At 42.6% G+C, this 20,968-nt stretch overlaps 1 protein-coding gene across 10 annotated transcripts in view; it reads right to left on the bottom strand.

The window, feature by feature from the left end:
* TRIM9 (tripartite motif containing 9) overlaps positions 1 to 20,968 on the bottom strand; it is a 97,501-nt gene that overhangs the window by 30,539 nt on the left and 45,994 nt on the right. For all 10 annotated transcript variants that reach the window (XM_037155801.2, XM_037155804.2, XM_037155806.2 and 7 more), the window contains exons 2-5: positions 17,465 to 17,560; positions 15,834 to 15,956; positions 2,668 to 2,778; positions 1,309 to 1,462 (exon numbers count right to left, since the gene is read on the bottom strand). In XM_037155801.2, the coding sequence (XP_037011696.1) occupies positions 1,309 to 1,462; positions 2,668 to 2,778; positions 15,834 to 15,956; positions 17,465 to 17,560 (484 nt within the window). The remainder of the gene's footprint in view (positions 1 to 1,308; positions 1,463 to 2,667; positions 2,779 to 15,833; positions 15,957 to 17,464; positions 17,561 to 20,968) is intronic.

Raw genomic sequence — 20,968 nt, 5'->3', positions numbered from 1 at the left:
ATCAGAGAAAACTGAAAATAAAGGAGGGCGAAGATCCACAGATGGTGAGAAAAGCACATGCACCAGGTGCAGGGTGAGTTTAAGGGTGAGATGGGAGCTGTCAGTAGACAGCCCTAAAATGCGCTGGGTTATGTGGTTCTGTCTGCCTGATAAAGGAGGCGTGTCGATTTTTCTTATGAAACAAACTTTTTGAAGCATTTACTTCTCAACTATGTATTATGTGGATGCTTAAATTGGGAGAAGTAAAGAGCAAATCAATTTCTTAAAACACATCATAAGATGACTAAGTTCTAGAGATGGAGAACAGAATCATGGTTGCCAGGAACTGGGGAGGCTGGAGGGACAGGGTGAGGGCGTGACTCTGAGGGGTAGCCTGAGGGGGATCTCTGTGGTGATGACGTCGTTCTGTACCTCACTTGCAGTGGGGGGTTACACACCTGACAAAATGGCACATAACCAGACACGTATAATGTGCCAATGTCATTTCCTGGTTTTGACATTATATGATAGTTATGCAAGAGGTAACCATCAACAGATATTGGATACAGGCTACATGGGACCTCTTCTTACTATTGTTGCAGCTTCCTGTGAATGTATAATTTCAACATGAAAACTAAAAAAAAACCTTACCAGATATATTTTTTCAAATGGATATTACTTACAGTGCCATTAAAATATCATTGTGTGACTGGCTTGAGTTTTTATTTTGATTGGAGAGTTAATTTCTTTAAGAATTTTAAGTATTGTTACTTTTCCTCAGCCACCCCAAGATCTTGCCATATCTTTTAATCACATAAATCAAAAAGTTAATGTTTATTTTTAATTTTTATCTTCTTTCTGTACCCAGGCTTGAATCTTCCTGCCAGTACTGGTGGGCTGCTGAGCCCCTCCAGTTCCCACTAATCTGTGTTCAACCGTGTGCTCACTAACTGTATCCATGTGGAAGCAGTCATTTCAATTCTGAAGTCCTTGATTTATATCAATATTTCTGGGTTACTTTCTGTAACGGGATTATATTTAGGTACAGTAGTGCTTGTCTCTCTTCCTACTTCCCTTTTTGTCAGCTATTCTCTGATGCTGAGCCTGTGAAATCTCAAAGATTCTCAAAGTGACAAGCACTGAGTTTATCTGAATTTATTCGACTGTCGGAGAGTACGTTACACAGCTACAGGGCATGATAAGACAGGAGCCACCTCTCAGGTGATTTATGAACCTGGCAGCTGCCTTTTGTTTGCCTATATCCTGCTTTAAGCACCGGTCTCCACTGGGCTGGTGCTCTGACTGGCACAGAGGAACCTGGGCACTCACCTTTCATCTGCACGAAGTCGAGCTGGTGAATGGACTGCAGCAGAGGGCTGTTGTCCAGACTCAGGTCAAAGTCTGTGGTCATCCTGGGAGTGAGTGTGCCTTTCCCCCACTGGTCCTCAGTCAGGTGCACTCTCCTTATGAGGGCGTCAGAAATCTAATCACATCAAAGACCACAGCCTAAGAAACATGCCACCACATTGGACACAGAGCACTGCTCCTCGACTCTCCTGGAGTGCTACTGCCAACCTTCCTGTCTCTGTGCAGGTGGGAGGAGCCCGTTAGAATAAGGGAGACCCCAACTGGACACTTTTGTGTGTCTGAGGAGGTGACGTAAACAATTAATAGCTGTTAATTGCTCTAATACACAAACCTGGATGTATGATCATGTCATTTATGACTGATCAGCTAAAACCCAATAGTGTAGAGAGGCTGCATGTGATGATTTGTAAAATGGAATTTCTTACACTATAAGCCATCATCTTCCTGTTCCCCTCTGTTGTTTGGCAGAGAACGCTTTCATTTCTCACCTTTAGTCTCTGCCACGCTTGGCCAGTTTGGGAGGGAGTTGCAAGGGATCTACACATTCCTTAATAAAAGATCCCTTAATCATTGGGATTGAAACAAGTAAAATTCAGCTGACATCACAGCATCTCACTAAAACGATGAACACTGAAGAAATCATGAGACATCTGAGGAATGAAAAACTTCACTCTTTTTGGGAAAGCACCAATTTACTGGCAGTAGGGGGTGTCCAGAAGGCAGAAACCTGGCATAGTTAGATATTTCTAGCTGGCAAAACTGTCCAGGAGGTATTAGTGGGAAAGGACACAATTCTTAGGCAATAACTCTGCTTCGGGGGAACTTACATGCAATCATGTTTTCAAGATTAAACACAAGCCCTGGCTGGTGTAGCTCAGTGGATTGAGCATGGGCCTGTGAAGCAAAGGGTTGCCGGTTTGACTCCCAGTCAGGGCACATGCCTGGGTTGCAGACCAGGTCCCCAGTAGGGGACACATGAAGTAGGGGACACATGAGAGGAACCACACATTGATGTTTCTCTCCCACTCTTCCTCCTTCCCTTCCCCTCTCTCCAAAAATAAATAAATAATATTTTAAAAAAGATTAAACACAAGAACAGAAACAAACACAAGGAGGCCCATGCACTTCTCAGTCTTGTAGCACAAGGTGACAGGAAGTCAGTGAGTGGAGTTTCGCAGGCACCCGCAAACACCCAGCAGTGTGATGGTTGGTCGTGTTATGGAGGTACCCCTGTCCAGCCAGGGCTGCCGGGAGTCAGGCCTTGGTGGACTCAGTCTCCCGGGACACTGAGACTCTGAAGCAGAACCTAATTGTACGTACCTGCAGAAAGCCGCTAGGGTCATTTTCCTTAATCACCTCCAGGCAGTACTCCATGAGACCCGTGGTCTGGCGCAGTTTCACTGTGCAGTGAGAGATCTGATCTCGAACCACCTGTGAGTGATGGCAGAACAGAATGGTCCAAAATGGCAGAGTAGGAAAGAAGCAAACTGGGACTTTGGAAAGCTTCTTCAAACCAGAACCTAAGAGCACCGTGGAAGGAGACTAAATTGATGAGGCTACTTTGTGGCAATGTCCACTGTGGACAATGGCCCCAGAGGACAGGTTGGATAATGGCTCTGACAGGAACTTGTAACAACAGGACCCATCAGAAAGGCTTGCAGACTGAAATCATCTGCTTACCTTGGGACCTCAGGGGACATCTTCCACAAGTCCCCCTTGCTCCCCTCTTCTGGGAAGCTGACAATCCTTAGTGGCTGTAAGTGGGAGGTCATGGAGAGTCCTTATAGCAGCTGAGCCATCTGAGGTTCAGCTGCAGCTTCTCTGACACAGTGGCCCACTGTCTCCACCCACTGCCTGTCCCTTCTACACAGCAGACATCACTATCAGAACTCAGTTCCTTTCTCATTCTGATTCTCTTTCTTCAGGTGGGTGGTGGGGTGGGGCTAGGGGTGGAACTTGCTGAAAGACAATGAGCTAATGACAACTAATCCAGAGAAAGATGGATGCAGAATTATTTTAAGAATATAACCTGCTTAGAATCAGCTCATTTTGGAAACCAGTCTTAAAGGCTGCTCTATTCGCCAAACTGTGAGTCAGCTTTAACCCAGAAAGGCAGTTTCTGCCTCTGAGAAGTTGTCTTTGCCCAGAGTCAAGTGCATGACAGTTCCCGAAAAGCTTCTTTCTTTAGATGCTCATCTTTTGTGTCCTCTGCTCAGTGACCCAAATCTTGATGTGGTTTCTGAAGCACAGAATTGAGTAAGAGTTTTCTAGGAATCTCAATCACTCACATCCTAGATATCTTACGCTACTTTGCAAAAGCCTCAGAAACATCTGACATTACAGATTTTATAGCCAGTAACTAAAATGAGTTTTAATAATAATTCTTTAACAACTTTTCCTTGTTCCTCCTTTTCATTTTTTATTATTAATTTATTTTCCTTTGAAGATTATTATATACTTTGCAAAGCAATTGGAAAATAGTTGGGGAAAAAAGCAAATTATCTCACCTCTCTGATACAAATTTTTAAAGCCTTTGATATTTCCTTTTAGCTTTTTTCCTTGAGTTAGATTTATTTATAGTTGCAATCATAGCACACGATAATTCTACCCCTTCCCACTTATCACTCTATCATAAGGCTTTCTTCATGTTGCAACCATCAATAAATGCTATTGGCTACATAACTATCCCATTGATTGGATTATTGTAATATATTTGACCATTTCTGTTCCCTTATTTTTTGACATTTAAATTCTTCCTATTTTTGACAATTCTTTCATTCATCTTTACTGATCTTTATTTATTTTGATAAAATACAAGTAACATAAAATTTACCATTTTAACTATTTGTATTTAGACAATTCTATGGCAGTAAATGTATTCACAGTGTTGTGAAACCATTCCCACCATCCATCTCCAGAACATTTTCATGTTTTCAAATGAAAAATTTGTACCCATTAATCAACTCTATTCTCCACCACACCGACCCTCCACCCACCGCTGTTCCAGGCAAGAATCATTCTACTTTCTGACTGGATTTGACCGCTCTAAGACCCTCATGTAACTGGAGTCATTTAATACTTGTCCTTTTGTGATTGGCCTATTTCACTTAGCAAATGTCTTCAAGGTTTATCCATGTAACTTGTATCAGAATTTCCTTCTTTTTAAGACTGAAGAATATTACACTGAAAATATGTGCCACGTTTTGTTTATCCATTCATCCGATGGTGAACACTTGGGTTGCTTCCACCTTTGGAGTGTCATGAATGAAGCTGTTATGAACATGGATGTACAGATATCTGTGCGAGTCCCCATTTCACTTCTTTTGGGTATAGACTCTGGAGTGGAATTGCTGGATCATATGTGATTCTCTTCTAATTTTTTGAGAATTCATCATACTGGTTTCCACAGCAGCTGCATCATTCTACATTCCCACTGGCAATGTATAAGGGTTCCAATTTTTCCACATCCTCACCAACACTGATTATTGTGTTTCTTTTTCAAAAAAATAACAGAAGTTCTAATGGGTGTTGAGTGCTATCTCATTGTAGTTTTAATTTGCATTTCCCGAGAAAAGAGATGTTGAGCTTCTTTTCATGTGTTATTGGCCATTTGCATATTTCCCTTGGAAAAAAATGGCTATTCGAGTCCTTTCACTATTTTTTATTGGGTTGTTTATTTTTCGGTTGTCTTTTGATATATTAAATTTATAGATTTTCATAAAGTCAAATTTGTCTACTTTTTTTTTGCTGTCTGTTCCTTTGGTGTCATATCCAAGAAATTATTTTCAAATCCAGTGTTGTGGAGTGTTTTCCTTAGTCTTTGATCTATTTTCAGTTAATTTTTATATATGGTATTAGGTCCAACTTCACTCTTTTGCATGTGGGTAGCCAGTTTTCTCAGCATCATTTGTTGAAAAAATGACCTTTCCCCATTGAATGATCTTAGAACCCTTGTCAAAAGTAACTTGACTGCATATGTGAGAGTTTATTTCTAGGCTCTCTACCCAATCCCAGTGGTCTGCGTGTCTTTAATGCTGGCTTTATGCCAGTATTATACTGTTTTGATGATTGTAGCTTTGTAGTCAGTTTCATAATGAAAAAGTATCAGAATTCCAATTTTGTCCTTCTGTTTTTAGATTGTTTTGGCTATTTGAAGTCTCATAATTTTTTGACAGATGATTTGCTATTGCTTTTAAACTTTCAATGTAATTAAAATAAAAATAAAAATAAAAGTGGGACTTAAAATGTTTACTGGAATTAATGAAAGAAATCAACTTTCATGTGAAGATTTTCATTTTGTGATTTTGGTGGGGAGGGTGGAGGAAATCAAATTTAGAATTGATTCATTTTCTTCTGGCATCTAGTAGGTCTCTGTCAAACCACCACCACCACCTGTTGGTCTGTGATAAAGGAACACAAATTATTTTATTTTTTAATCAGTAAAGAAACAGGGAGGTTAAGTTTCTACTTCTTCGCCAGAAAAATACCACCCACTAGTAGAACATTTAAAAATGCCAAGACAAGTGACCTATATCTAACATGCCACTCTTCTCTGCTGTATAAGGCTCGCCTACATTGCTCCCATAAGGTGTTTCTATATTTTGGTAGCCAGCGCAACGACGCTGCCAGATGGCAGAAACCTTGGCAGTCATTATTTGCTACCCTAATGGCATCTACCGGGAATATCTGATACTAAAAGTCCAAATAACAAGCACATACCTGATGTAAGCCCAGTAACATGAAGTGAGTCTGCTTCTGAGGCAAAATAGACTAAATCGTTGCGTTCACTTTCCAGAGCATTCGGCTCAGTGATAATTTTATGGTCTAAATGTGCTGAAATAAATACAATACTCATGCTTCATGAAATTTTAAGCCTGCTTTTATAAATTTCTTTCTCAAGCAAGGTTTGTTTGGTGCCCACGGAGTTGTCTGAGTGTTGGGACTCCCTGGCTACTCGTAAGAAGCTTCACTGCTGCTCCACCAAAGATTCGGTGAGTGTCAGTGGGGTTTGCTGTGGCTCCTGCGTGCCATGGGGCAAACTTCTTGTGTGGACTCAGTCTCCCTGAGTCCCTGGCTGTCAATTTCCATTGTTACAACAATAGATTCTGGTTTATCTTTTTACATTTGAAACCAACCATTTCACCATGATCACCATAGCCTGTGATAAAAATCACTGCTAAAAATTAAGCTACAAACTTCCCAAAAGTGGCATTTTTGGGTGCATTGTAATTGACTTCTAGTTTCTGAATTAACTTAGAAAGATTCCCCATCTTATGAAAGTCAGCTAGACAGAACTTTTAAGAGTATAAATATTTTTTCTCTGAGTGTCTCTATCAGCCCTCTTACTTGCTCCCTTTCTCACTCTGTTATTTCTACCCCTTTTATCATTATTTATTTCTACATTGTCATTTGTATGAAAAACAATTCCCAGGAAGCTGCCATGTCTCTTTGTCTTTGAGTTTCACGTTTCCGTGCTGAAGCTCTGATGCTCCAGAGAAACCCCTGGCACCGCATCACAGCTGGTTGGACTCAAAAGCTCCTTTCCTTAGGAAACGTGTGAGTTGCAGGAATGACACGAACAGGGGCTGGGAACACAGTCTTCCTGCTTTCATCTGCGTTAAAGTCTAAGCCAGTTCTCCTGGGATAATGAATTAATCTGTGGCCCAAAGTTTCAGAGAAGACTTTCACCATTTTATCAGCAATCACCATCTGTTCTGGATGGCAAGTGCCTAGCAATCATTTTAACTGTTTCATTTCATTAAGTGGCAAGTTTATAAAGGAGAACCTGAGAAGGGATGGTGGTGTCCCGTTGAATGCTCAGACTTTGTCAGTGGCATAGAGCAGGCCATGACGGCTTCTTCAACACAACTACAAAACTTTGTGCTGCCTACCCCAAACTACATTTTCCCATTCCATCTCTAACAAGTCCATCCCGTCCCTCCACTCATATCATGTGATACATGCAGCAGCAAGCACTAAGGTCAAATAAAGGAAATTTTATTATCCTATCTGATTTTTTTACCTTGATACCCTTTCTGTACCTCCATTCATTTCTTCATCTTAAAGGTGGCTCTTGACATTTTTTTTTACTTCTTCTATTTAATAAACACTTTTCCTCATAGCATTCTCTCTCACCATGGAATCTGGAGGGATACTACTAATGAATTTTTAGTCTAAGCAAACACTAACATTCTCTCTTTCCTATTTCAAGGAATTCTTCTAAAGGAGTCCAACCCATGGCCTGCAGGCCACCTGTAGCCCAGAATGGCTATGAATGTGGCCCAATGCAAAATTGTAAAGTTACCTAAAACATTGAGTTTATTTTTGTGATTACATGTCATAATGTATTTAATATTTGGCCCAAGACCACTCTTCTTCCAGTGTGGCCCAGAGATGACAAAAGGTGGGACACCCCGATATTATGCCATTACAGTTTAAAATCATTTCCCCTAAGTATAAGGTAATCTTTTTTTTTTTCCTAGTTGAGGAACAAATCCTTTAAAGGTGCAAGCTTGAGTTTATTCTTCACAGGTCCTTTTGGTGTGTGTGTGTGGGGGTATTTCTATGTCTTCTATCATGTCTTGAAGCAAGATGACCAATGAATGCTTGAAACTGATTCATCTGTGATTTGTAGGTGATGGGCGTTGGCCGTTAAATTCATCTAGTAAAATAAAGGATTCTCTTGTTACTTTCCTAGAGTTGAATATTATCTCCTATATTATCATGACACTCACTGAAACTTAGAGGCATTTAAATAAAGAAAGAACTTCTTTATTTTCTCACATGCCACCATCCTCCCATGCAGTTTTTGGCAAATATTTTCCTTTCTCTTCATATTACCCTCTGTTCTGGTGTTACCCATTCATCCATATTAGCAACTAATCATTTCAAAGACAAGTCTGAGGCTTTGAGTTTTTAGTCAAGACAAAAATCGTGGAGGCCTATTAAATAAATAAAATACTGTACCTGATTTGAGGAAGGCTTGAGATTTGAATAGTAAAGCTCTGAATTGTCTAGTCTATAAGTGTAAATGCCACGAACAGCTTCACCAATCAACACTGAGTAGAATGTGCAATGTGTGCTCCTAGTGTACAGAAGACTGTGTACCCTTGTACCAAAAAGCTGATGGAGGAAGAAATATAAGCCATTTGGAGAGATAAATGCGTTAGTGCAGTCCCACCCACACAGGAGAACATTTACCATTTATGGTGGGACACAGTAAAAGTGATACTTGGAGTATGGTATTTTGTAGAATGTGAGGCACAGTGGGGTGCTGAGGATTACTCCGTCATCGTGGAAGTATCTGTTATGCCTTCCAGAGGTAAGAAGTGTCATTCACATCTGGGTTTAGACAGGGGTATTAAAGAAGTTCTGGGGCTGTCCTTGATTAGCACTGCCCAGGTGTGTAGAGAGTGTTCAAAGGTACGTCCCCTAACCTTGGTGAGCTCCAGCTGTATGTGATGGTGTCCTGTGATTCCATGGGCGCCCTGGGTGCTCTATTGCATACAGACCTGCTGGGACCTTTGCTCCTACGCACTGGGAAGCAGAGGACCACAGAATCTGCCAGATGAAATAGAAAGGAACTACCCATTAAAAACAGACTTGTAATTAATAATAATTGTGGCAAATTATTAGAGTTGGCCCCCTGAAGAGTTCTGATGAGGACAGTAGAAGGTTTTAAGTTGTTATAGTGTACCTAATTTGTCCAAATATCTTCATTGTAATAGATTAATTGAACTCCTTGCCTGTAATTTTATTAGGATTGAGCTGATTATTGACTTAAATTTGTTGTTTTTTCTTTCTAGTAATGGCTACAGCCAGTCAAATACTATATAATCATTTTTAAATTTGTTTTTATTTTTGTTTTTTATCTTTAGAGAGATGGGAAGTGAGAGAAGAAAGAGAAGGAGAGAAAAATCAATGTGTGAGAGATACATCCATCGGTTGCCTCTCTAATGCCCCCAGCTGCCCACGACCCAAGCATGTTGGGATCAAATGGCAACCTTGTCTTGAAGCAAGATGGAATCAAATGACTAGGAATCAAATGGCGATCTTTTGGTTTGTATGCCAGTTCTCAATCCACTAAACCACACCAGCCAGGGCTGTATAATTATTTTTAAATTCTTTGTGAGCTTGAGCAGGTACTACTTCTTCCCTTCCTTTCCCTTTTCTTCCCTCTCTTTTTTCCTTTTTACTTCCCTCCTTCACCCCCTAAATTAACTCTCTCTATTTTGCTTGGCTATCATGAATCAATGGCAAAATAACTGAAGTAAGCAGTTTGGCAAGCCAATAACATCCCTAGTGTAAATTTATACTCAATGATATGACCATATAAGTATTTTTTACAAACATAGTGGGGACATAACAGGCAATACATAGTAAGTAATAACAAAGATAATAATGACGATAATAATAATTTCAGCAAAGTCCAACAGTACCGTAGGATTAAAAATTAAGCATTCTATAGGTAATTATAATTGGGACATGGAGATTCTCTATAAATATATAAAACAGTATATTCTCTATAAATATATAATAGTATATATAAAACAGTATATACATATAAAACAGTATATATTTATAGATTCTCTATAAAACAGTAAGCTTTATCATTATCCCTCAGCATTCTGCTGAGTAATTTTGTTGGTATGTTAATTTACCAACGACCTATGGAAATTAAAGATTAGACTTTTTGATAATGTTTTCAAATAACTGTAACTTTTCTTTTTCCAGAGGATCCTGGAGCTGAAAGGTAACTAAGAAGATAACTATAACAAATATTCAACATATGAACTCATTTTTTGTTTTATTTTATGAGAGGGAAAGAGCAGGGGGCGGGGAAGAGGGGGAGAAACAATATGTGAGAGAAACATGGATTGATTGCCTCTTGCACACTCCCTACTGGGGACCTGGCCCAGAGCCCAGGCATGTGCCCTGGCCTTGAATTGAACTGGTGAACTTGTGGTTTGCAGGACAATGCCCAACCCACTGAACCGTAGCAGTCAGGGCTGAATTTATCTTAAAATATTAGGATGATTGCAAAATTATTTCAAATTCTGGAAATTACATAAATACAAATAATTCTCAGATAGTTCTTTGGGTTTAGCAAAAAAAACAGCATTTGTAAAGTCCCTGAAAAAAGCATAAATCTCATTAATAACACATTGTAATTTAAATGTTGTCACAAATTTCCTGTGAGAGTCACGGACAGAGAGGACAGTCCTCAGGGCCCTCCTCAGCTGAGGAAGAGCTGGGAACGATGTTAACAAAACATAAAGATGGGACAGGAAGCCCAGGGACCCAGTCTGCTCTTCTGATCACCAGGACGCTGCCCAGTAATTCCAAATATGACTGGTAATATTTCTTGAAAGCTCGAAAGCTTTTCTTTTCTCCAGTAGCTTTCTGATGTTAGCTTTAGTTTATTACATCCTAAAAACAGATATTTGGTTCCTAGTGTTTTTTTTCAAACCACGAAATAGTGTTCACTGTAATTTACATTTCAAATGGTGTTCCTAAAATGTGGTCACAACTGCATATGTCTCAAAGCCTTTTTTCCAGCTTTTAAAAATAGTCCACCAAACTTTGTGAACAATTTTATAGGGTGATCAATTATCAACTCAGGCCACTAAAGAATTTCCAAGGTTCAGGGACAGTGATAGCCACGCATAGGCTAATTCTTCATTATAAACGATTATTTATGAAAAATTAGCCCGTAGGAGCCCTTCTTCAGTGTGCTGAACTAACCAGATTTCCAGTCATTTTCTCTCAGTAGTAACATCAATAATAATAGCAAATATGCATTGAGTACTGTGTTCAGTGTTTTTCAGTGCCATAGGAGGTAATGACAACATCTAGCCTTATTGTACACGCAGGTAAAAGAAATCAAGACATTCGCTTGCCCACAGTCACAGACCCAGTACATGATAAAGTGTGTCCTCAAACCCTGTTCTTTACGACACTCTCACTGCTCCGCTCCATCTTCCTCAGAACCAGAAGTATTCAGTCTGCTTGAGCCATCAGTGCTTTCAGAGAGGGGCATGAGTAGACTATAAAGACTGTATTTATACAAGCTCTCCTTCCACAGCTTCCCTAGCCTTTTGGATTGCTCAAGAAGAGAAAGTTGCCAGAAAACCGCACACATACAAAACTCTCTTTTTGTCAGCAAAAAGTAGGCCCCCCGGAGAACTTGGTCAAAGGAAGCAGAACACCATAAGATTATCCCTGCTGGCTGTGAGTGATGGGTTAGCCAATGAAGACAGAAAGAAGAACTGTGCTTGGCAACTGATGTCTATAAAAAGGCCAGTCTTGTCTCACAAATCTGAGTAGCAACAGAAATGACAAGACAGGAGAAAGGCAGGAGGGAAAAAACAGAGAGAGGGAGACATGGAGGCTGGCATCAGTAGTCACAGCATCGGCACTGCTGGTTGTTTTTGGAAGCAGTGACAGATACAATCAGCTGAAACAGTAGAGAGACAAACCGCTCGAGACAGAAGACACAGCGCTTTGCTGCCATGGGGGACAACCAGCCACCTGTGTCTGGTTTCTGTAGCCCTTTGGGATCTGGGGCAGGGAAGCCCACCCTGGGTGGAATGGGGACAGGCAGCTGCCTCTGCTCAGCAGCCCCCAGAAGCATCAGTGCATCCTGTGGGTCAGGCTACGGCACCAATGCACCATCACGGCCCTGGAGTCCCAGTGATGCGTCAAAGCCACTCTTGTGTGTCTCTATCTGTGCCCTCATCACAGCCCATTACTGATTTTCATGTAGTCCCATCCTGCAGAAGCAGCACTAGCAGGGGACTGGGGAGCTTTCATGCCCCTCGGCCACTTTTCGATAGAAATAAATGATGCTTTTTTGATTTCCTCTTCCATTCCTGCCCTTACATCTCTCCCATATAGAAACTTGGAGTGGCCACTATACTTGCCATCCATATGACTTATCACAAATTGTTCATTGTGTTCCGTTTAAATGTGCCAGACAAGTGTCTATAATATTTTTAAAAAGAGATTTCAGTTGAGGAAAAGTTGAAGCTTTATGGCTAGATACTGAAACGGGTGGCCCACTATTTAGAGGGAAACCTCTGCTGTCCAGCTCATTTCGTATACGCAGCTGTGTTTTCACTTCAGAGTGCTCCGTGTGATTCAAATGGTACTTTGAGTGCTTACTATAGCAACACAAATTCTGGGTTTCTGGAGCATGCTAAAATGAAGGGCTATCGTGATGATCTTTTAATACTATCAGAGAAGCAACAGAAACAAAAACATCTGTCAGTCCTCATAACTAACTGGTTGGAGCAAGACCAGGGTGCACTGTGCTAATCACCACCTTCTTCCCTCTCCACTTTGCCAAATCCTGCAGGTAAGAATGTAAGCCACCATTAGTGCACACCTCCCCAAATTTGGGCTACTCCAATGCCAGCTCTTCCAGGATGCACTCTGTGACCTTTCAGCTGGGAGTAACTTTGCCCCCCTCCCAACTTCTATGGCGTTGGTGCCTGGGAGCTCACTCTCTACCTACCTGTGCTGGAGTCGTGGTGGGTGTGACTTATCTCACACACTGAAAGGTAAGCTCCCCAAGGGCAGGACTCATCCTGGGTCATCTCTCTCATCCCCTGCCCCCCGGCCAGCACTCAGCTCCCAGCAGGGGTGCATTAGGTGCTGGCTGACTGATGAGAGGGTGAGGGTGGGGACAAACCTCCTCTGTGCATTGTGCTTGTACCAGCCAGAGGCAGTACAGTGTCGCGGTCCAGATTCCGGGCTCTGAAGCCAGGTTACTAGCGCTGGAATTCTGGATCCTTCAACCAGTTCTTTATATCATGGTGCCACAGTTTCCTCACCTCTAGCATGGGGATAGTTGTAATAATGACCTTGTAGAGGTGCTGTGAGGAATTGAGAAGTTGATCCTTGTACCACAATGTGTACAGTGCTGCCTCAAACCGGGTGCCCCCCAGCGTGAGCTATTGCTATTAGTAAAGTCAGGGCTTGGTTGCCAAGTGTGCTTGTTCTGTGTTGCTCACTGGGCAACTACAGACTCACGTCTTAGAGCATTTCTAGATTTTAATTCAGATTTTAAGTTGGTGACTCTAGAATTTTCATTCAGACCTAACCTGACTATCTTGGGTGAAAATGTCTATAGAATAGAAGTATTTTCTAGATTTTTTTTGTTGCAGCTAAATCTATAAGACTGATATCCACATGGTAAAACTTTCAGGGAACTTTGGGGGTGAAAAACAGTAGCTTTAATACTGTGCCCTCCCACCTCCCCCACATATTAGGGATTACGACATATGTAGCCACGAGACACTGTCAGTGGTCCTGTAGGGAACTTGCCCTCCATGATTCCCTGAATTTAGAAGACCGGAGCCTGGAAACTGATGAGCTAGAGAAAGCCATGTAAGTAAGACTTGCCATTATTCAGCATGAACAGGCCGCCGAGGAACCTCCTTTGAGAGCTCAGTGCCTTCATGATCACCTTCATTTCCAGGGCAAAGGCCCCGCCAGGGGGGGTTGGTGCGGTGCCCCTCAGGGTTGATCGTAAGATGACCCTGAGAGGGTCATCCAGTTAGACTCACCACCAGGAGACAGTATTGGTTGCTCTGAAAGGAGTGTTACCATCCCCAGCCTTGGTTTGTTCTCTAAAAGAAGAGGCCAAGCCTCTGTGAACGTTGGAGCCCCAGGCACTTTTCTTTCCAAACTCCCGGTTCAGATCCAACTTCCAGGTATACAATTCTCTTTATCAAGGAACCTGCTGGGCCTCTCCTTGACCCAGTTCTGCTTTTGCTGTCTCATCAGGAATGCTCAAAGGGACATGGTTCAGATACAGCGCCACAGGAGGTCTTGCCAGTGAACTTGATGAGAGGGCACAGCTCTCGCAAGCCCTCTCGCGAGCCCGTTCTGGCTCGGATCCCGTTGTCACAGAGTAGCCTTCTGTATGCCTCCATTCCACAGGTCCCTTCACAGGGACAGCTGCGCAAGTCACAAAGGCAGGGGAAAAAGTTTTATGTTCCAGCTATATTATTGCCCTGGCTTTGCAGAAGGAAGAAGCAAGAGTATGGCTGTGCGAGTGTTTTGAGGAGCAACAGGTGGGGAGTGGAGGAGGCTGCTTTGAGGAGGCATCTGAAGTAGGGGTTTCTTCACCTGTGGGGAGTAGTGGGCAGCTTCCTCGGGGGCATGGTGTTCTGTCTCGTGCTGCCTGGCTCCCTGACCTCCTGGGCTCTGGGTCCTGGTGTGTGTGTGGGGCACGGAGGAAGGACTGCCAACTCTGCTGTTCAGGGCTCAGCATTGCCAGTCTTGCTGCAGGTCTCGCCCAGGTCTCATGACCCTGTTAGGACCTCATTTCTTGCCTTGTTTCTGGGAACTACGAACTGGGTACTGGCCTGGCTCAAAGCTCCCCTGCCGCCGAGCTTTAGTCTCAAATCTTGTCACCTGTGTTCTCTTATTTCTTCACTTTCAAACTCTTCCTTGTTTCTCCTATTGGACCCTAGTCTTTTAGAAATGGTGCCTTTCTTGTCCTTCAGGGACTAGAGCCTGTTCCAAACATGCAGGGGATATCTGTCACTAACTGGACTGTTCGCCAGCCACACGCAACCGGCTCCCCCAAGGCGGGACCACTCCCTGCTGCCCACTATTGAAGCTCCCTGATGTTGGCTGCCCAACCCCAACACGGAGCCTAGGTCAGACCTCATTTCTTCCCCCACCCCAGGCCAGGCCACCACTGCACACTACCCACCCACCATCCTCTGGTAGTCACCCTGAGGTCTGCTGGGTGTGTATATGGACCTCTGCTGACTTTCTATTTCTGAGCTTCTCTTGGCTGGACTCTTCCTGTCTATCTAGCCTGCTCTCAGATGTCGTTGCCCTGCTCCAACAGGGCAGCGAATGGGATATCAGATGTCCCCAGGAGGACCAGTCCTTCTGCCAGTAGGGAGCCAGACTTGTAATCACTCGATTCCGCTGTGTGATGACAAGTCTGTACACCTGTCTAAAGGCACAATTCACTTCAAAGTTAAGACAAATCTTGTTTGCTTTCTGGAAAGTACAGGTTCCATTTCCCAATTCGAAAATACATTATGTCTCTGTATGGTCACTCTGACCACCCTAAAATTTCAACCCCCATCCTCAGTACCCCCATCCCTCTTTCCTTATTTTTTAGCACATTTTACTAATATACTAGATATTTTACTTACTTACCTTGCTTATTGTTAATCCTTCCTGGTAGAATATAAGCCCCATGAGGGCAGGGATTTTGACTGATCTTATTATGCCTATACCCAAAGCAATGTGTGGCCCAGAAAAGTCACTCAACAAATATTGCTGAGTTAAATGAACAAGTGAGTGGTGGATAAAGGCTACGCCCGCTCCTCGCCATCCAGGCCACTGGCCACCCCAGGCTGTGGGCATGCTGCTTCCCCCGCCCATCTAGCCTGTCCATCACGGCCCTGGGAGCCCAGCTCGCTGGCTTTCTGCTCCCCCTGCAGGGCAGCACTCACCTTCAGCTTGTGCTCGTGCTCCTTGTTCACGCGTGCAAGCAGCTGGGCTTTCCTTCTGTTGAGGGCATCAATGAGGGCATCACACTGGGCCACCAGGCAGGCCTCAAACTCCACACTGTTCTCCTGTGTGAGAGAGCACACTTCTCAGCCACACGGTGCCCAGGTGCCCCCAGGCTGCCGGAGCAAAGAGACCTGGCCTGTGCACCTGTGGGACACAGATCCCCAGTGAAGACAATGAAGAGAAATTCTATCTACAATGCATGTTGGGCATCTCAAAAATAACTGGATAAATTTCATTTCATTACACTAATAACACAACTGAGTAAACTGTGAACTTTTGGGGAGTGGCAAGGAAGGAACAGCTTAGCTCATCGAATTTTAATTTACACCAAAGCCATAAAGAACTGTATTTCTCTCTTAATATAAGCATAGATATTTTGTGGCCATTTTCAAATGCAAGGTCTTCTTCTTGTAAGGCACGTATTAGTAATGGCTTGAGCAACAACTTCCACAAATGTAAAGTTTCAGCTTTCATGGCAATTGCTTTTGAGTTCTCAGAGAAGTCCCCTGGAAAATATCATTTAAGAGCTCTCTATGTCCCATGCAGGGCAGTATTGGGAGGGAAAAGGGAGCCTTCTCCTTGCAGGCTCTGATTTAGACCAGAAAGAAAGCTTTGTCTGATGAAGAGGTGAGGTTCAGAGGCAAGCCTGGGGCTGCATATTTCATGCCAGTGAAAGAAAAGAAGGGACTCTATTCCTTTGAAGAACAGAAGGAAGGGTACAAGCGTTTGGCTGTTAGGGAATCAGAAATTTTAACATGGCATATGTGCCAAAAATAGGCAAAGAAATCAGTGTGAGGTGCTTTGGAAAGCTGGCTTACATTTAAAAAGCCATTTCTGCCTTGACAAGGGTTAACTATTAGCTCAAAAGACAATTTACTGGAGGCCAGAGCCAAGGTTACTTCTGTGAGGTAAATCTGAAAAGAACAGTGAACAGTGCAGAAAGTCATTATTTTGGCATTTCATGTGATTTATGGCTTCTCCCCTTTAGCTTCCAAATGCTGGCTGATATGTTGGTCACTGTGTCCAGATAGAGCAATCTGAAATTGGAGTCGGCAGGAGAGCATGGCTGAAAAATATTTAAGTATCTAAGTAAAGGAGAAGCATTACTATGGGGCAGGAAGGAAGGGAAGGAAGGAGGAAAGTAAGAAGGAAGGAAAGAAAAAAGGAAGAAAAAAAGTGTGACTTGTTTGTTACCATCAGATAAAATATAATCATTGCAAAGTGTTTGGGGGGCCTACAGAGTTAAAAAAACTCAACAATAGTGACTCTAAATTCACAAAGAAATAAACCTCTTTCTAAATACACAGTAGTGGGTAATTAGGACCTCTGCGTGGAAGAAAGGAACCACTTGGAAAACCAGGTTCTTTCTGGCTTGCTGGCAAACATAACCATCTCCGGAAGGGACATCTTTTAAGTTTGTCTGTATGTGTGTCTATATGTATTAGAAGACACAGAGCAGAAGAAAATAAGGGATTTTCCCCACCACACATAAAATAAAAGAGAAGAAACGGATAAATGCTTCCACCACATAGTTACATCTTAACCCCTGGGGTCTCAGTTGCTGTGGTACCTGGATCTGCTGGACCATGGTGCGGAGCTGCACCAGGAACTCCTTGGCTTCTTTCGCCCTGTCCGACAGCCCATTCAGCGCCTGGGAGAGCTGGCTCTGCAAAGATGAAGAAGGAACCATGGAGCTATACTCACGTGAAGTAGCAACAAGATCATGCAGGGCTGTGTTGACTCGACACCCAAGTCTTCAGCCTCTTTAGACTGCTTCAGAGTCCTTTTGTCTGTACTGGGTCACTTTGCCAACATCTGTACTTGGATTCTGTTAACAGTGGCCTTCAGATGCCTTCCACAGGCTCCTGAGTAGTTTCTCCTCTGAAGCAGTGAGAACTTCTGGCCATGCAGTCAAAGGCCCTTACCAGCTAATATTTGCCTGGCATTTCCTCATCCCATTACATAATTAATTCGGCAATAATTTATTCAATACCTATTATTTGCAAGAATTAAAAAAATGAAATCATTTGTTTTCGGGTTGGGGTTTCCCGGGGAAGGGGGGTGTGGCTTTTTTGATGATCTTATAATTATCAACATTATTTAGCCCAAAGGACTATTGGTCAGGGGTTGGTGCAGAAGAAGTGAAGAGAGTCAAGAACAGGAGAGGGAAGGAAGGAAGCATCACAGGTGTGATGCTCTGGGGTCATTTCAATGTAAAGATAGATACAAAAAAACACCACAACATTCTTTCTCATTAATATCCTCCTTCTCCCAAGTACAGCCCTGTTGCCCTAACTCTCCTCCACACTAGCCTCCTAAACCAAGGCATACTGTCTTTGTGATTTCCCACACCACCCCATCCTTATAGGGTTGCAGTTCTTCTGGGGGGCACATGTCCAGAAAGCACTGGCTTTCACAGCCTCCCTGTCTCCTGGGGTGGCCATGGGCCTTACTGATTGATGAGACCTAAGGGGAAATCATCTGGGGGTGGGTGGAGTCTGAGAAAGCCTCTGCTTTTCTGCCAACATGGTATCAGTGTTGCAGGTGCATTCTTCCATTTTGTCCCTGAATTTATGGCACATGTCTTGTGATTCTTAAGAGGAGAAGGCCGACATGATCAGGGAGTAGGGTTGGAAAAAGAAAGAGCCTTAGTTCCAATGGCATCTTTGAGCAGCTGAACCAATACTTGAAGTCTCCTACCACTAGGCTTCTTGTTAAAACTAACTTCAAGTCCCTTTGCTGGAGCTTTCAATTATTTGTAGCCATTGCCATTGAACTTGGTACAAAATTCCAACACCTAGCAGCCCGGACACATCCTTCCATCCCCCTCTGGTGAACTACAGCAACACACTCCCTTTCCCACATGCATTCTTTGAAAATTAAAGCCAACTTTCCTCCTTGCTAACACATGCATCATTCACTCTTTCAGTAAAAAAGACAGAATCTTAAAATTATATCTCTTGGTCCTATGCATGTTTTTCTCTTATATTTGTTTTATTTAATACAAAGTTTGGCACTAAACCTCTTTGAGAATATGCATGCCAAATGCTTGCTGGAAGTGATGTAGGGCAGTAGAAAGGACAAAGGTTTTGGAAGGGCTTAGGTTCTGGCTCTGTGCCCTTACTAAGTGTGGCCTTGAGAAAGTTAACTTCTTGGTTGAGTTATTCCAATGAATAAGACAGGAATAATAATAATAATATATTGTAGTTGGGTTATTGTGAGGGTTTAGTTCATTCATTAATATGAAAGTTCCTTCTAGTTAAGGGTAGTGGTTAAGGGAACTATTCTGAATTAATAAATGCTGCCAGATATTGGCTGTTCAAACTTCTACCCAGAGTTTTACCTCATCCATAAATAGAGAAGAATACTCTTATTCTTGGGTGTTGTGGGCATTGCATCACATATAATACCTAAGGCCCAGAATCATGCTAGTACATGGTGTGTGCTTAATACACATTGACTGTTATTAACTCTTATTTACCTTCTTCCTTCCTGCTCACACATACCTGTTGACTGACCGGGGGCATTTATTTATTTATTTTTGTTTTTTTTATTTTTAAATATATTTTATTCATTATGCAATTACAGTTATCCCATTTCCTCCCTTCATTCCCCCGACTCTGCACACCCCCTCCCACCCACATTCACCCCCTTTAGTTCACGTCCATGGGTCATAAGTTCTTTACCTTCTACATTTCTCACACTACTCTTGCCCTTCCCCTCTCTATTTTCTACCTACCATCTATGCTACTTATTCTCTGTAGCTTTTCCCCCATCTCCTCCTCCCACTCCCCAGTTGCTAACCCTTCGTGTGGTCTCCATTTCTGTAGTTCTGTTCCTGTTCTAGTTGTTTGCTTAGTTTGCTTTTGCTTTTGTTTTAGGTGTGGTTGTTAATAACTGTGAGTTTGCTGTCATTTTACTATACAGGTTTTTTATCTTCTTTTTCTTAGATAAGTTCCTTTAACATTTCATATAATAAGGACTTGGTGATGATGAACTCCTTGAACTTGACCATATTTGAGAAGCGCTTTATCTGCCCTTCCATTATAAATGAAAGCTTTGCTGGATAGAGCAATCTTGGATGTATATCCTTGCCTTTCATGACCTTGAATACTTCTTTCCAGCCCCTTCTTGCCTGCAAGGTTTCTTTTGAGAAATCCACTGACAGTCCGATGGGAACTCCTTTGTAGGTAACTGTCTCCTTGAAGGTAACTATCTCTTGCTGCTTCTAGGATTCTCTCCTTCATTTTAATCTTGGCAAACGAAATTATGATGTGCCTTGGTGTGTTTCTCCTTGGCTCCCACTTCTTTGGGACTCTCTGAGCTTCCTGGATTTCCTGGAAGTCTATTTCCTTTGCCAGATTGGGGAAGTTCTCCTTTATTATTTGCTCAACTCAGTTTTCCACTTCTTGCTCTTCCCCTTCTGGTACCCCTATAATTCAGAAGTTGGAACATTTAAAGATGTCCTGGAGGTTCCTAAGCCTCTCCTCATTTTTTTGAATTCTTGTTTCTTTATTCTTTTCTATTTAGTTGTTTCTTTCTTCCTTCTGGTCCACTCCATTGATTTGAGTCCCAGTTTTCTTTCCATCACTATTGGTTCCCTGTGCATTTTCCTTCATTTCACTTAGCATAGCCTTCATTTTTTCATCTAATTTGTGACCAAATTCAACCAATTCTGTGAGCATCCTGATCACCAATGTTTTGAACTGTGCATCTGATAGGTTGGCTATCTCTTTGTTGCTTAGAAGTATTTGATCTGGAGCTTTGATCTGTTCTTCAGTTCGAAAAAAATGCTTGGTGAGCATTTTTTTTCTTGTATCATGGTGCCTGTTATGGATGAGGGGAGGGGCCTTAGGTGTTCACCAAGGCAGAACAACCCAGTCGCTGGGTTGTGATGCTGTATCTGGTGGCAGGGTCTGAGAGGGAACAATGGTGCTTGCTTGCTCTGCTCCCTGTCAGATTTTAGTCCCTTCCACTGCTTCCTACAAGCAAACTGAGCCCTTCTGGTCCTGATTCCTGTGTAGGTGGGTTTGTGTACATTATAGGACCCTGTGGGTCTCTCCAACAAACTCTC

This window comes from Artibeus jamaicensis, unplaced genomic scaffold, assembly GCF_021234435.1.
Source record: "Artibeus jamaicensis isolate MK-2021 breed Jamaican fruit bat unplaced genomic scaffold, CSHL_Jam_final contig_548, whole genome shotgun sequence".
Classification (NCBI taxonomy): domain Eukaryota; kingdom Metazoa; phylum Chordata; class Mammalia; order Chiroptera; family Phyllostomidae; genus Artibeus; species Artibeus jamaicensis.
The sequence above is the reverse complement of the archived record's forward strand: the minus strand, read 5'-3'. Positions and strand labels throughout refer to the sequence as shown.